The sequence below is a fragment of the Anastrepha obliqua genome, chromosome 2 (genome assembly GCF_027943255.1).
Source record: "Anastrepha obliqua isolate idAnaObli1 chromosome 2, idAnaObli1_1.0, whole genome shotgun sequence".
In the NCBI taxonomy this organism is placed as follows: Eukaryota; Metazoa; Arthropoda; class Insecta; order Diptera; family Tephritidae; genus Anastrepha; species Anastrepha obliqua.
The window spans coordinates 32,800,679-32,816,956 of record NC_072893.1 but is presented as its reverse complement, the minus strand read 5'-3'; the positions used below and the strand labels follow the sequence as shown (position 1 = coordinate 32,816,956).

The window sequence follows — 16,278 nt, the reverse complement described above, 5'->3', positions numbered from 1 at the left end:
TCGTTTTAATGCTGTGTTCAATTTCTCCTAAAAAACACCAGATATACATATGTAAATGGGCTAAAAAATGTACAATAGAAAATAATTTTTCATTAAAAACCAACTCCAAAATTTTTACTGAAATCTCGGATCTACAAGATGCGAGTCGAAACCACGTACTAAAAATACGTAATTTGAAATCAGCATCCTCATAGTTCCTCGAGCTCCGTTGCGGATCATATGGCCAAAGCAAAATTTTTCCACTCCGTTCTGTTCCCTGGATTTGCTTTTACCTGCTACCACGTTAGGTTCACGGCTTTTGTTTCACTTTCAATGCAACGGTGCCATGAGCTCCTAGGTCTGTTTCGGTTCTGGTGATCTTGAGGATTCCAGTCTACTGCTTGCCTGCTGATCTCCAAAGCTCCATTCCGTAGTGTATGGCCATCAACTTGCGCTGGCTGATTTCTTGCGCTAGTGGTTTTTATGGTAAGTCAGCGTTTGATATCCAATTGTCCGACCATCAAATACGCTGCGGTTTATAAAAAACTTATAGCTTTTGAACGATTTCTGCTGATACTCACCATGTTTCAATTTAATTTAAAATACAAGCTTGAAAATGCCGTAAAACTGAAATTTTTTTCCTTTATGAAACATTTCAAATTTGAGATTGTTCATATTTCTATCTACGAGCTTATGGCCACATATAAGATACTTCATTTGGAATTATTATGAAGCGTATGGAAATCCGAAAACGCAATCAAGCGCTACTATCATGTTGTTTACTCCGATTTTCTTCAATTGAATTGAGAACATCCTGAAGGGTACCCTGGTTGATGCTATAATCGGCAATATTCAAGCGTCGCTTGTTTTTCTCCATGGAGCCATACAAAAACGAGTAACTAACAATTGGAACTGGCAAATAAAATTTGAAGAAATCATCGATGCGTATCCTACAGGCCCAAAAACTATATAATGAATTCAATACTAATAAAACCTGTTAATTTCACTTAACTGTAATTCCGATTCTTCATGCAAGAAGGTCACAAAGCGAACTAAATTTTCGGAATCCTTATACAAACTGTAAACAAAAAATATGAAATTTATTTTATACTCATGCAGTTATTGTATATACTCATACAGTAGCCGACAAATATATGTATGTATGTACATTCTGTCAGAAAAATATCGGGAATTGTTCATTTAAAAAGCCATACGTTTAAATTTGTTTGCTGGAATGTTGGTGCAACTGTCCTCCATAGTGTCGCAGAGTTTGCGCGTGATCTGTCAATTAGCTTGTTTTTGGCATTCAATTATTGTATATCAGTCAACCGCAGGTGAGCTCTGCGATTTTCGCTATGGATAAAAAAATCGAACAAAGAAGTTGTATTAAATTTTGTATTTGGAACGGGATTTCGTGTGCCGAATCATTGAAAATGTTACAGAAAGCCTATGGCAAAAGTCCTTTATCAAAAACACGGGTCTACGAGTGGTATAAGGCTTTTGCAGAGTGCCGAGATGTTATGGAAGATTTGACCCGACCTGGTCGCTCATTAACGTCTTCAACGAAAGAAAACGTCGACAAAGTCAAGGAAATGTTGCTGGAAAACCATCAAACCATCAGGTAGTTTGTGACCTTAGCGTGTCTCACGAATCAATACGCACCATTTTACACAATCAATTGGGCATGAGACGCGTGGATGCTCGACTCGTTCCAAGAGAGTTGAATTTCTTTCAAAAAATTCATGGGAAGAAGGTGGCAGAAGACATGCTTGAGCAAGTGAATTCGGACTCGACGCTTATCCAATGCATCATAACAGGCGATGAGACGTGGATATATGAATTTCACAAGCATACCAGTCAACAGGCGGCTGAATGGCGCTACCCACATGAGCCGAAACACAAAAAACCACGCAATGTGGGTCAAAAGTGAAAGTTATGGTACTCGTTTTCTTTGATTATCATGGTGTTGTGCACTCGGAATTCGTTCCAAATGGTTCTACGGTAAATAAAGAATATTATTTGGAAGTTATGCGACGTTTGAAAGAGGATGTGCGTAGGAAACGGCCAAATTTGTGGAATGAAAACTCATGGATCTTGCACCATGATAACGCATCGTCTCACAAAGTTCATATTGTGAACTCTTTTGACGTGATAACGTCTTATAATTCGATTTAACGCACGAAAAAATGTGTCGTTACCTTGCTCATATGTCGTTACCTTGCTCATTGCCGTTACCTTGAATGAACTGCAAGCGAAAGCGCGGAACGAACGACAAAGCAAACAAAGCAAACGAACGGCAACGTTCGACATCTTGCTCTCTCCTACTTAAGTGAGCGTATATGTGTATATATATGCGCATATGTACATATATAATATAAATTCACGTATTTGTATTTGCATATGCCTTCTTATTGATTATTATTAATTTGATTTACTTGAAGAATTTAAAATAAAACCAAGTTTGTTAATAATACCTGTTGTTTTAATGTTATTATTATTTGTGACGTGATTATGTTATGTTATGATATGTTATGTTATGTCATGTTATGTTATGTTATGTTATGTTATGTTATGTTATGTTATGTTATGTTATGTTATGTTATGTTATGTTATGTTATGTTATGTTATGTTATGTTATGTTATGTTATGTTATGTTATGTTATGTTATGTTATGTTATGTTATGTTATGTTATGTTATGTTATGTTATGTTATGTTATGTTATGTTATGTTATGTTATGTTATGTTAAGTTATGCTATGTTATATTATGTTAAGTTATGTTATGTTATGTTATGTGATGTTATGTTATGTTATGTTATGTTATGTTATGTTATGTTATGTTATGTTATGTTATGTTATGTTATGTTATGTTATGTTATGTTATGTTATGTTATGTTATGTTATGTTATGTTATGTTATGTTATGTTATGTTATGTTATGTTATGTTATGTTATGTTATGTTATGTTATGTTATGTGATGTTATGTTATGTTATGTTAATGTTAACTCATTCCCTATATCCATACAAAATATCTATCAAACAAATAAAATTAAAATTTTCTTTTGATAAATGCAACCATTCAATTAGTATTTTCTTATGACGTTATCACGTTAAACTATCGTCAGACTTTACAGACAACCTCTTTTTTTTTTACCAAAAACTCGACAAATATCATCGAACAACCACCGTATTCACCGGATTAAGCCCTCTGTTACTTTTTCCTTAGTTCCTCAAGTTAAGATGATTCAATATCTACTGAAAAGTTCTATATCCTCGTTTATCTGTAAAAAATAATGTTCAATAACGACAAAAGTAAGGCGTCTTGAGAACAAAACTCTGTATATAGTTGTAGTATTTTCTTGAGTGTACATATTGTAATAATCTTTTCCAAGCATCATGAATTGTATTTTTGTGTGGCAAAAAGATCGATTAATTTTATCTTATATGCGAGAATTGGGCTCACATGGTGGCTTTGCACGAGTTATTCCATAATTTCTAATTTTTAAGTTTTCTTGCTTATGCAATGTTTTCATAATGTTTCTTAAATTTGCCGTGTCGCATATGAAAATCGATTTCAAAACTTTCCTTTATAAATGTAGGTGAAGCTATTAGGTACGGTACGGTACACTAGACAGGGCTAGTTTACTGGGGCAGCAGATCTTGGTCGGAAAAAACCCGAGACCTTCCGGTAACGTAGAATCGGCTGCCATGGAAATGAAGCTATTTGGTCCTTCTTTTACTCTTTGTCGACTGGTCCTTTGAGCATTTTCAAACTAAAAGTTTTTGTTTTTGTAGTTACTAATTACTTTTTGGACAAAATATTTTCCGCAAATTCTTAGTTAAAATAATGTAAACAACAGCTGTACGACCCAAGTAGATATTATCGCGCTCCACTAATCAATAAAATGCGCTCATTGCACAGTTGAAACCAAAGCTAACGTTAAATGATACACCTAATTTTTGTTGACCTAGACTCCAGCGAAAAGTACATATATATGTACATACCTAGTTTAGTTATTATTGTGTTTACGGACAATATATTGAAAGAACAAAATAATTCTTTGAGGAGTATACATAGTTTTGTCGGATATTGTATGAACAGTTAACGATATTTGGTCTACATACTTCTCTTTGGCTTCTTCAGCTGTTGTTCCATCAATATTCAATTTCACATATAAGTAGAAGCCTCTTGTATATCTACTTCGGAGGTATTGAACATTACCAATTGCCCACATCTCGCCCTCGTTATAGATAAGGACACGATCGGATAATGCCTCCAACTCATTCGCGTTCGATGTTGTGAACACAAGGGTTTTGCCTAAGAAACGCTTAAAGCGCAGAACATTCCATATTTCACGGCGAGCTTGTGGTCCAAGTCCACGGGTGGGTTCGTCCAGTACTATAACAGTTGGTTGTGCAATCATTGCGAGTGCTATGTTAATTTTGCGACGGCGATCAACGCTAAGAAGACGAATTTTCGTGTCCATAAAAGAACTCATAATGAAGGAATTGGAAAGATGACGCAACACTCCTTTGATATCTTTCTCTTCTATGCCGCGCAGCATGCAAAAGAAACGTAAAATCTCACGTGGCGTAAAGGTTATCCATAGACCGTGGTCTTGCGGCACAAATGACATTTTTGCAAGGGATTTTTTAAGTTCACATTTCATTTCGGTTCCATCAGCGAAAATATCACCAAAGGCGAATTTGTTTTCCCCAATAAGCTGTCCCGCCACAAATGATTTACCACAATGATGTGTGCCATATATGGCCAAACATTGACCCCTGGAGAATGCATTTATTAGGTAAGTTTATTATAATAATTATATTATTAATATTTAGCTCTATCTAACAATACCAGAAGCTCTTTAACATAGGGTTTCAGAATCATTTGATCTGAGCCTGTATGTTTTGTTGTAGTTAAAATTTTTAGGGTTTGATGGTGTTTAAAAATGTTGAGAGGTATTTTGTAGAGCAATTAAAAAAAATGTAAACGAGTAATGCAAAAAAAATATTGAATTTTTAGCTAGTCTGTTCGAATAAATGTACAGAGAAAATATCCAGCAGCAACTTGCAAGCGAGTAACGCACAATTCTCTTTCAAATAGAAAAATACCCAAAAAAGGACGCGAATGCAAAATTTACTGGCATCGAGGACAACTGATTGGCGTCTTGTTTTCTTAATTGCAAGCAGAACGCACTTCACAAAGAATTAATTTTTGGCAGGTATATTGTTTCAATAGTTGAATTTTACTAAACAATCTGAATTTTCCTTTAATACTAACGCATCTGCAGTACTCTCTATTGAATTTCTTTCATGAATTTTAAAATTAGTTTGTCGCTTTGTTTGATTGTTTAAATGGCAACTGTCTTTAACCAGTAGTTTTTTTGCATGAAAACAATCGACAGTTAGAGATTTTCTAGGAGGAATTAGCAATATCCCCTTCAAGTCAACTGCCACTTTGTGCTCTCAATTTTCCCACTTTGCATGTTCCTTGCGTAAGCGAGTTCAATATCAGTATCACGTTGTCGAACAGACTAAATATCTTAATATACTCAAATGTAAATATTTCTAACGAAAGTCATGGTGGAAAGATTTCTATCATCCTTGAACGAAAGTTGCTCTGGACTTCTAAGATAAGTTCGTCAGTTCTAAAAATATACAACTTGAAAGCGGCCAATTCTGAATATAAAAGAAGAATCTAATGTTTGTTTGCAGATGTTACTGATTTTTAGGCACATCTGTACAGCTTAGATATTTTATCCCAAGAAAAAAAAAACAAAATGTGTCTGATGAGTTTCCAAAAAAATAAAATTCAATAAAACTTCTACACTTGGAAAAACAGATTTTCATTCAGTGGTTTCGGTATTTACAAGCCAACGTAAAGACTTTTCGAGCTGATTTTAAAAGAAAAAAGAGAGAGGGCATTAACGCCTTTATTGCCGGAATGTTCAACAGCGCACACGCATTATACAATAGAATATAATCAAGGATGATAGAATACATGGTTGCGTCTTCCGAATTCGCTGTGTCGTCAGAGCCCGTGAATAAACGAACAAAAGGAAGGGGAACTACTTGTTTGTGAAGAAGAAGAGTATACGAAAGCAATATGTAGAAACTACCAAAGACCAGAAATTACACACACACGGCTTCATCCGTATAAAAACGCAAAGAAAATGCATCCTGCAAGGATTTACATAAATTTGCGTTTTCACAATTTACCTTTACAATTCATTAAATCTACTACGGCGCCCACTATCACAACTAGTACATGTACAACTCGTAGCCGTACAGTAATGTCGACAATGTAGTAAATACGTTTTGGCAGTCAATTTTTTACTGGTGTAAAGTGTTGAGTAGTTCATAGATTTCGGAGCGACTCATAGATATATGTATTTCGTCTATAGCGCAAAACATCTGGTTACTCCACGTCAAAGTTCTATTAAACATAACCTCTAAATTTTTGACAATGTCAACACATTTAATGTCAATATTTCTGTGGCGTTTTAACATAACATCTTAAGTGCAAAAATTGCATTTCGAGATATTAACGATTTTATGTAAAATAAGTACTGCGTGGCTTTTGGAAAATGTTTTTAATCCAATGAGAGGGCTCACTAGACTTCAAACAAAATTTAACAAAAATTTAAAAATTTGTGGTTTGTAAGCATGTTTTTTTCACTGTTTCGTACTTAAGATGTTTTAAAAAACTCGCGACAAGAAAAAGAAGCATCTTATATAGACTTAAGATATTATTATCGATATAAATATAAATTAATCAATTCTTACGAGAACATAAGATCTTCTGTTGTAATTAAAAAGAGTAAGTTAATTTAGATAAGATATTTTTATTTATTCAGTTCCTTACCTTAAAGTAGTAAAATTAATACATTTTTCAGTTCAAGGAGAATATTAATTTAAATAATCCGTTAGGACATTACAGTTTGTTGCGTTAGCGTTTAGCTAAAAAGAAAAATATGTATGTACATAGGTATATATCTACGTATAAAAGTAAAATATTCAATTCGTTTTTCATTGTTTCAATGTTTATAACAGTCAGACTTTCGTCTAGTAATATTATATATACGTATTATTATTCTTCACTTTCGTCATACGACGTTAAATCTGGATGAAAATCTAACATATCTTCGGTTCTTAAGTTTATATAAAAGCCTTTATAAATTTCATCTACAAGAGGTAACATTTCTAAAAGATCATTTTTCTTTTTTGTGCTTATTTTTATTGGAGAGTCGTAGCACTTTTTCAAGTCTTTTATTTTAACACAATGGATTCCTCGCTTTGATATATTTATAAATTTGAACGGATCATCCTCTCTTAGAGATGTTTTAAAATATATTTTACCAAATTCTTTTGTATATCTGAGCCACTTAATGTCTTGCCAATTGAATTTATTGCCGCTGTCATCAACTTTTCGCCAAGTAAACAAGTTTTTCGATGCATATGCAAAATCCAGCATTTTCGATTGCTCCATTTCATTCACTATAAATTTGTTCTTTACGCCTACCGTGCGTATAAATTGGTACCAATCGCGAGGATGATGGATTTTTATTGAAGACTTTTTTTTCTTTTTTTCTATTGCAGCATGGTCACTATCGCACTCCATGTGTGTGTGACCGGGTACCATAAATTTGTGATCTATAATACTTACGTCGTTATCTAATTGCAAAGAAAATGCAAACATCGTTGCAGTGAACGAATTCTTATTTTGTCCTGGACAGCAGGCGCTATAGAAAACCACATTTTTTATATTTGTATTCAGTTCTAATAAATGAGCGAATATGCAGGAAGAAATTTCGTTTCCATCTCTTTTAGCTATTGCTTCATGCCACATATAGCATATTGGTTGATTTGTTGTGCAGTCATGCTCGGTAAGATTATAAGTCCATAACGGTCTTTTGTAAAATGACAATGAAGTCCTCAGTAGCGGTGTGGGCAGGCACTGCTGTAGATCAAAGCAAAACACTTTAAAATCATTATTATTTATAGCGATATGCTTGTTGTGCTAGTCATATGCTTGTTGTGCTAGATTGAGATGCTCAGTTTTTTCTAATTTTAGCGAATCAATCTCTTCGTTATTAGCAGCTTGTATTTTCGACTGAAGCAAATCGCACTTGTGGCAAGTATCAACCTTTGGTTTTTTAAATTTTAAGTCAAGTGTACGGAAAAGTTCTGCGAATTTGGAAAGCGATATAGACTGTTCATATTTATCTCCATAGTGACGATGCATTTCAGCTACCGATAAATCACTGGGTAGATAACGTTTGGAAGTATCACGTCGAGTATAGTGCGACTCATATGACGGAAAACTTTTAATGAAATCCAAAACTTCTTTTTTAGGACCCTTATGTTTACCCCGCATGTCTACCTTAACACCAATCCCATCAAGTTTTGCCTTCGCAATAGTTTTAATAAATTGTTCGGTTTCAGATAATGTAAATCTAAAGCATTTTTGACACACTGCAACTCTATTACCACTAATCTCCATGAAATAATAATATGAATATGGCCTTTTCCTCGGATTGGTTTCATGCTTAACTCTTTTTACCGTGTTGGTTTCTTCAATTTCAATCAAGCCATTAACATAAGCTTTACGTAAGTTGTAAGAACCTAGTCCCCAATACTGTTTGTGTATGAGCTGCTGTTCTTCGTATGTTATTCTCTGAGCGCATTTTTTTCTGCATGATTCCAACGGACGAACGATACGGGTTGGAACATGTTTTCCAGCTGTTGAAGTATAACTTTGACCACGATTTCTTAATACTTTTCGCGTTGATGATTGCACTTTATTTGCCACAATTTCTTTCGTAACATTCTCGGAATTCACCTAGTTTAAAATTTTTGTATCACAAATTATAAAACATTTATTTTAATACTTACAGTATCGTTTTCTGAACCTGAGCTAGAAACAGCACACCCACTTATATCAAAATTAGGATCAACAAACGAATCATCGCTAGAAAAGTCAACTTAACTCAAATTGTTGACATCTAGCGAACCAAATATATTTTCACTATCCATTTGACGAGCAAGCACTCCTCACAGTTCAACAAACTCTTATCAACTGAACAGCTTATGTAGAGAAAAAAATACAAAATGCACACACAAAAACAAACTTATATGGATTTAGTATACCGTTATTTTCAAACGAACATTCAACAGAATGCCTTATGTAAAATTAAGATGTTCTGTAAAACGAAAAATGTACAATTTATGATAGTTTAAGTTTTATAATAAGGTCTTATGTCTACTTAAGTGAAGGATATTTCAAATGATATTTTTAACATAATAGCTTATCTAAACTTAGGAGATCAATTAATATACATTTTGCGGAAACTGTGCTGGGTGTATAACTTTTAAGTTTAAATAAGTTTTTATGAATAAGTCATAAATAACAAACTGAACTTTTCAAAAGAGCTTAATTTTACTTGGGATAATTTGACTTGGACAAAATATTCAAAAAATATATACGTTGAAAAGTAAACCCCTATAACTTATGAAAAAAATAGAGTTTTTGAGAATCGACGGGACAGAAATATGGAGGGCAATAAGAAGAGCTAGAATATGGCCTAAATACGATTTCGTCATAACTTGACTTAAGATGTTATGATATATTGACACAGATTTAATCAGTGATTTATTTAGTCTAACTTCCGTACAGTTATCAAGTTTGAAAAGTTGTATACACATACAAGTATAGGTATAGTGATGCATTGAGTTTTATCTGGATTGAGCATTAATCCATTGTCAGAAGGCCTTCTGGTTATAAATTCGAAGTCAGTGTTTAAATATTTATACTAAAATCAATAGAGCCAAGGAGATAACTAACATATTTATACAACTGAACATCTGTACAAATTGTAAGGGTTCAAGAATAAAGCCATGAGGTACACCTCTAGTTATATGTGAACAATTGGATAAGGTGTTACTAGCACATACTGCTTGTAAATGATCGCTGAGATACATTTTCCCAAGATTTGATGACGACGTAGTGAAATTAAACAAGTTTTAAGATTAGAAGTTTATGGTTCACAGAGTCAAACATTTTGGAATAGAATCAAGTAAAGTAAGAAAAGTCATATTATTTTTGCCAATATTGTGTCTAATATCGTCCGAAAGTTTTAAGAGCACAGTCGTGCTGCTCCTATTGAATCTAAGCCCCGATGGCCATGGGTTCACCAATGAATTGTTACTCAGAAATGAGTATATCCGCCGATGCATGTAACGCTACACAACTTTACTGACAAAACTATGGTAATATTGAAATCGGTCACAAGTGCACACTCGTTTTACATCTTTTTTGCACAGCTGGTTTTCACTGGAAAATTTTTACTTGTAAAAAATTTATCTAGAAAAACATGCAACTACTGTCCCTCATAATCAATTGCCAGTTTAAGGGGTTATATACCTTGTGGTCCGGTGAAATTAGCGAAAGTTGGGTTTTTTTTAAAGATATGTAGCAATAATTTTATTGTATAAAAGTTTTTATTATTGGATATTACAATGTTTAAAGAAAAAAAAGGCTTTGTTTGTGTAAAAATATTTAAAAATGGCGGAGTTATGGCGTTTTCCCCCAAGACCCTTTTTTTGGAAGAGGCTTGCGGTGGACGCGATTCAAGTCCACCAAGTCAACTGAAATCAAAAAATCGCAAAGATTTCATTAGTATAGGGTTATATCTTCTTAGTGAACGATCAATATATTAAATATTTTGATTTTTGTGAAAATAGGAACATGTTTTTAAAAAACTCCACTTCTACAGTCCTAAAATTGGCATTAAAAAATTCATATCTGCAAAATAAAAATTTATACATAAAAAGTTGATCGTTCACTAAGAGGCGACATCAATTACGAACAATTTAAAAAAAAAATTATAAAGGTTGAATACTTTTTTTGCAATCGCGTCCACCGCAAAAGCATTTTTGGAAAAACACGTTTTTGAGATAATCGCGTTTAAAGTTTCAAGCGCCGCATGAGGCCGTACGCTCAGGACGTGACGACGCACAATTTAAAACGCTGTAACTTTCGATCTATTGCTCAGATCTCTATGAAATTTTTGGAAAATGTTCTCAAGGGATTGTACTTTACGGTAAAGAAATAAAATTTATTTTGATTTTTTTGAAAAACACAAGGTATATAACCCCTTAATGTCTCAATTTACCCTTTGCAAGTTTTCTGCTTATTTTTGCGCTAGAGAACACCAAAACGTGATAGTTTGTAAGTGAAGGGAGCTGTCAAACGAATGCAACTCGTTTTTAAAATTTACGATATTGTACAACATAGTCAACTAATAATAATCTTCCTTCAAAGACATAAAGTACGTTTACATATGCAGTAATTAGCAGTAAATCCACAAAATAATCTACCCGTTCACGTATCGCAGATTACCTGCAAAATTGACAATCAGCTGTCATTAATGTTTCGGAAGGTTTGCCTTGGTGGAATATTTTGGAGTTTTTAGTTTGTTTATCGTTACGATTTATCGAGTACGTGAACAAATCTTTCATTATTTTACTGGTTACATTAGCAACAAGGTAACATTTTAAAATTAAATAATTGAAGTAAGAGTACTCACTCTTCAGCTAAAAATGAAATTGTGTTCAACGAGCTCTCTTTTTTCGGTATTTCATATTCCAATTGATCAACCATAAAACGTTGTTTAAGACTGCTTTGCAAATTCTGATGGGCTACAAATTGCTTTAACTCCATTACATCGCGATCATCGTAAGGGTATGTTTTGGAATGAAGAGTTTTTACACTATAAAAAACTGGTGTAAATTTTCTATTTTAATTGAAAGAACTAAGTATACTCTCACTCTCTTTTCGACGCAAATCTTTTACGAGCTCTCCTTGATTCGATAAGATAAAGCGCAATAAACAGAAATAAAGCAGAAATCAGCATATAACAAATTGCTCCTAAAATTCCTGGATTTTCAAATTTGAAAATAGTTTTCACTGCAAAAGAGTTAAATTAAAACAAAAGAAATAAGATATGTAAACGATAGTGTAGATCTGTACATTTATATGTACATTTAAAGACAAGAGATTTGCAGTACCACAAATTGTTAAATGTGAAAGTTTCATTATCTGCATATTACCAAGTGAGAACAGCATAGGTTGACCGTGTTATCTGATGAACTGCCGCTTGAGCTATTCGAATATGGTGAAAAGGAACTAATAAAGTATATGCACAAACTCCTATTCAGAATATCTGCTCGCCGAATGGAAGTGCGCTCTATATATCTACTATAAGCGGAATGAGAGGAATGGTATCCTTGACTATGGCGGAGCGTATTTTGGGAAAGATTATCTGGTCAGACTTTATCATTGTCACCTTAGATCTCGTAAATCTACCAGTAACTAGTTATTTACTATTCAAGATAAAATAATTACCTCATTTTCGATTCTAAAATCGTATTCGAAAGCACGAAGCATAGCCTTTTTTCATGCCTATTTGTCTGAATTTGGTATCGTCGCAAAATTAATAGGGTTATGTAAATTGATATTGAGAATCGATTAGACTTTCGTGTCGCTGCACGTGTGTCTAAGAGCGACAATTGACATATACTGGAGGCATCGGTCATTCAAATCATGTACATACATGTATCTTCTTTTAGCTGCTAAGAGCTATAACTGTCAAAGAGAAGTTTGTCCCACTTTAACAAAGAGTGGAAGTAGTGGAAGTAGTGTTGGATGGGGCTGAGAGTAATTAGGGATTCCAAGCGAAACTTAATTCTTCATTCTTCATATAGCCATTCCAACAGAATGTTAAAATTTATAGAGTTTGTTGTGTAGGTACTATCCAGATGGGAAAAATTCTCATGTAGCCGTTCAAATTGAAGCTTCGATTTTTTAGATTAGATTGCAATTTTCATTCGCGCTTGATAAGGTAATGTGATTGTTTCGAATAAGTTTTAGCGTATATTTTGTTTCTAAACTCAAAGATGACGTTTTTTTTTTGTTAAACTAGGTCAACGCACAGCCCTTTTCCTTAGCCATAACCTTAACCATAGCAATCAGCAACGATTATAGGTGAGCTGCTCTTATCTTATCTCTGGCATTTATTGTTAGTAATAACATCGCTCCACGATTAATTCTCTACTAAGGATTGTAATGTAGAAGTTTTTGATAAAAATATACCACTTTTTGGGAGGACATTTGATTGCTAACATTCAACGGTTGTAAAGTTCTATGCTGCATCTGAATGGAAAAGAGTTTGTATGAAAAACTTGTTTATAGTTCGAAATATTTTATGCAAATATTAGTTTGGGGAAGAAGAAATCGTTAGGCCTCTTCTGTTTGCCATTTCCTCGCTATCTCTATGCTCGATTAACTTGACGAAAAATTTGCATGCGAAAGCAACAACAAAGTATCGAATAAGATTCGCCGCTTAGCTCATTAGGCCGCACTGCCTTACCAGCACATGTAATTTAAGGGGTTAGGTGGGTTTCAAATTTTCAAAAAATCGATTTATTTTTTTTTGTCTTATTAAATAGTATAATATGTTTAAAATATTCTCCTAAAATTTCAAATTGATCCGAGTAAAATTCTACGAGATAGATCCTTCAGAAGTTCCGCCCATCAGGCCATGTCAGTGCAGCGTTTCGTTTTTAAACGCGTTTATCTCAAAACTCGATTTTTTAAGTCGGTGGACACGATTTCTCGAAAAGTTATGAAGCGATTTTGTTCAAATTTTGCACACATCTTTGGAATAACATTATCTCGTGCTTGAACGAAGGAATTTTTTTTTTCTATTCCAAGTAATTTTTCAAGGGCATGAAGGGTGCAAATTCTACTCAAAATAAGGGTTTTTTGTTTTCAACGCCGCCAAAAATGTAATTTTTGTTTTTTTTTTCCTTCATCCAAGCACGAGTTTGAAACATCTACTAACAGAAAATTTTTTGTTTTTGAATTTCAGATGAATCTGTCATGAGTTATCCTGACTACGCCGAGAGAACTTTTTTTTGAGGGGTCATAGGAGACGACGTGTCCACGCCTTAATTTTCAAAATTTTTCAATGAAAATTTCACAAACTACTTATAAAATATGTATCTTTTATGTGTTAAATTGATGGAATGAAATATTCTGTTGATTAAATAAAAAAAAATTCATAAAAATGTACCTATTTTGAGCTTTTGAAACCCACCTAACCCCTTAAGGCAGTTCCCTTCCCGCGTTGCCGATATACATATCGCACCCTAAATACAAAAGGGTCATTACTAAAAATTTACTTCTGCTCAAATATGAATGAGACGTTATCAATAAAACGGTCCGCGGATGACATATGGCAAAAATAATTTTTTTTGTTTTTTGGTAGGACTGTTATAAGCTTACATGGCAAATTTCAGCGTGATATGTCACATAGTTTGTTTTCTGTGCTACTGTAAACAAGTCAAGCTCGAGTGTGGAAAATTTTGAGTTGTGACCCTTTTGTATTTAGGGTGCGATATGTTCATTTGCTTCATCTATTCGCCACTTGCTAAGCTTGGCAGAAAAAAGAGACCTATTATTTTCTGAGTAGATGGCTCTAGTGATCCATATCTCGTAAAGTATCGATCATGACATTTCACACTAAAAAATTTCATTTCCTGGTTTTGTTTGTTCCATTCAGGAGTGATTTACAGCGTGTTCACAATGGAAGTCAACAAAGGGAAAATTCGGTACATTTTACAGTTTTGCTTTGATAAAGGCGAAAATATAAGTCAGGCCGCTGATACTGTAAATGATGTTTATGGTACCTATACTGTAACAGCTAATTACATACGTGCAATTTGGGTTTCGTCGATTTCGTTCAGGCACTTCACATATGTCGAAGAAAATTTCGATAAAATCATAGAAATAATCAAAGTTGACCGGCATGTTAGCAGTCGTAGCATCGCCCAGTAGCTAAAGATCGGCAAAAATCGCGCAAAAATGTTACGCAAAAATAATGGATTCCTTTTTCCATGCATAAAAAAGAAAGTGTGTGGTAGTTCACGGAACCCGCACGATTGAAGTGAAACTTCTTTTATCAACAAATCAATAATTTAACTATTATTTCAATATAATGCATGCAGAAGTCATGGAAAGCATGGAATGGAATTTTATTAAACAGAATTATTTATTTATTTTAATATAAAAAGAAATGAATTTATTGTACTCAATTACATTTGGTTCTCGGCATTGTCATTATCATTATTGGATTCGTTTTCCAAAAATGAAACAAGGGCTTTATGGTAACTGAAATACGTAAAAAATGATCTACATTCTAATCTATCAAGGTATCGATGAAATACTGCATCAATGGTAGTTCCGCATCTTGTTGTTGGTACTACAAATTATCACTTATCGTACAACCGGAGGATTCACTGTCACGGTGTTCAACAGTAACTCTTAATTTTTTACGCTCCAAATACTCACGTTGCCGTTCAGCACCTGTTTTCGGTTTCCGTTTTTGTTGATTTGATGCCATATTTAACAGAAATCAATCAACAAAACAAAATATGTTTGTAAGATTTGCTCAAAACTACACACACACTCTATGACGCGTCTCGCGTTACTAATAATATTGTGTTTGGGATAACTGTCAACTGTTTCCACCGAAATGCGTTCGCAAAGTGTATGGTCTTTGGTATGGTAAACAGATTTATGATACATTATTTTGCGGCGACAGCACAGCGCGATAGCCCAGCGGCTAGCAATGTGGGCTTCCGATCCGAAATCCTTGGTTCGAATCACAAGAAAATTTTTTTTTTTTTTTTTTTATACATTTATTTCATTTTGTTTTATGATATGTTTATGAGCAGATTTTTTTCATGGCAGAAATACACTCGGAGGTTTGCCATTGCCTGCCGAGGGGCGACCGCTATTAGAAAAATGTTTTCATTAATTTTGCTTTCACCGAGATTCGAACCAACGACCTCTCTGTGAATTCCGAATGGTGATCACGCACCAACCCACTTGGCTACGGCGGCCGTCAATCAAATGTCATATTTACAAATTACATTCGATAAGAATGCAATAATAAACGACCGCATTACATTCACGACGACACGCCACGCCAGTCTTTTAACAGATGGCGCTGGCATAGCGGAGTTTTACGTAGTTTAGCGTAGTTTTACTCCTCACAGCGTTTCATCCACGCCACGCTTTTAACAGATGGCGCTGGCGTAGCGTCACATATCGATGAAACGCTATGGTTTTACTCCTCACAGCGTTTCATCCTTCGAGACAAAAGAAGTTTCACTTCAATAAAAAGTTTCACCATTTTTCGCACTCGGTATTGCTTAAACTTCAGCCAAATCG

At 34.1% G+C, this 16,278-nt stretch overlaps 1 protein-coding gene across 1 annotated transcript in view; it reads right to left on the bottom strand.

Moving 5' to 3' along the window:
• Window positions 1-596: 596 nt before the first annotated feature.
• LOC129239167 (phospholipid-transporting ATPase ABCA3) overlaps window positions 597-16,278 on the bottom strand; it is a 34,185-nt gene continuing 18,503 nt past the window's right edge. Inside the window, exons 11-15 of the mRNA XM_054874502.1 lie at window positions 11,811-11,949; window positions 11,570-11,752; window positions 4,104-4,763; window positions 992-1,057; window positions 597-929 (exon numbers count right to left, since the gene is read on the bottom strand). Of these exons, the coding sequence (XP_054730477.1) occupies window positions 737-929; window positions 992-1,057; window positions 4,104-4,763; window positions 11,570-11,752; window positions 11,811-11,949 (1,241 nt within the window). The 3' untranslated portion in view covers window positions 597-736. The remainder of the gene's footprint in view (window positions 930-991; window positions 1,058-4,103; window positions 4,764-11,569; window positions 11,753-11,810; window positions 11,950-16,278) is intronic.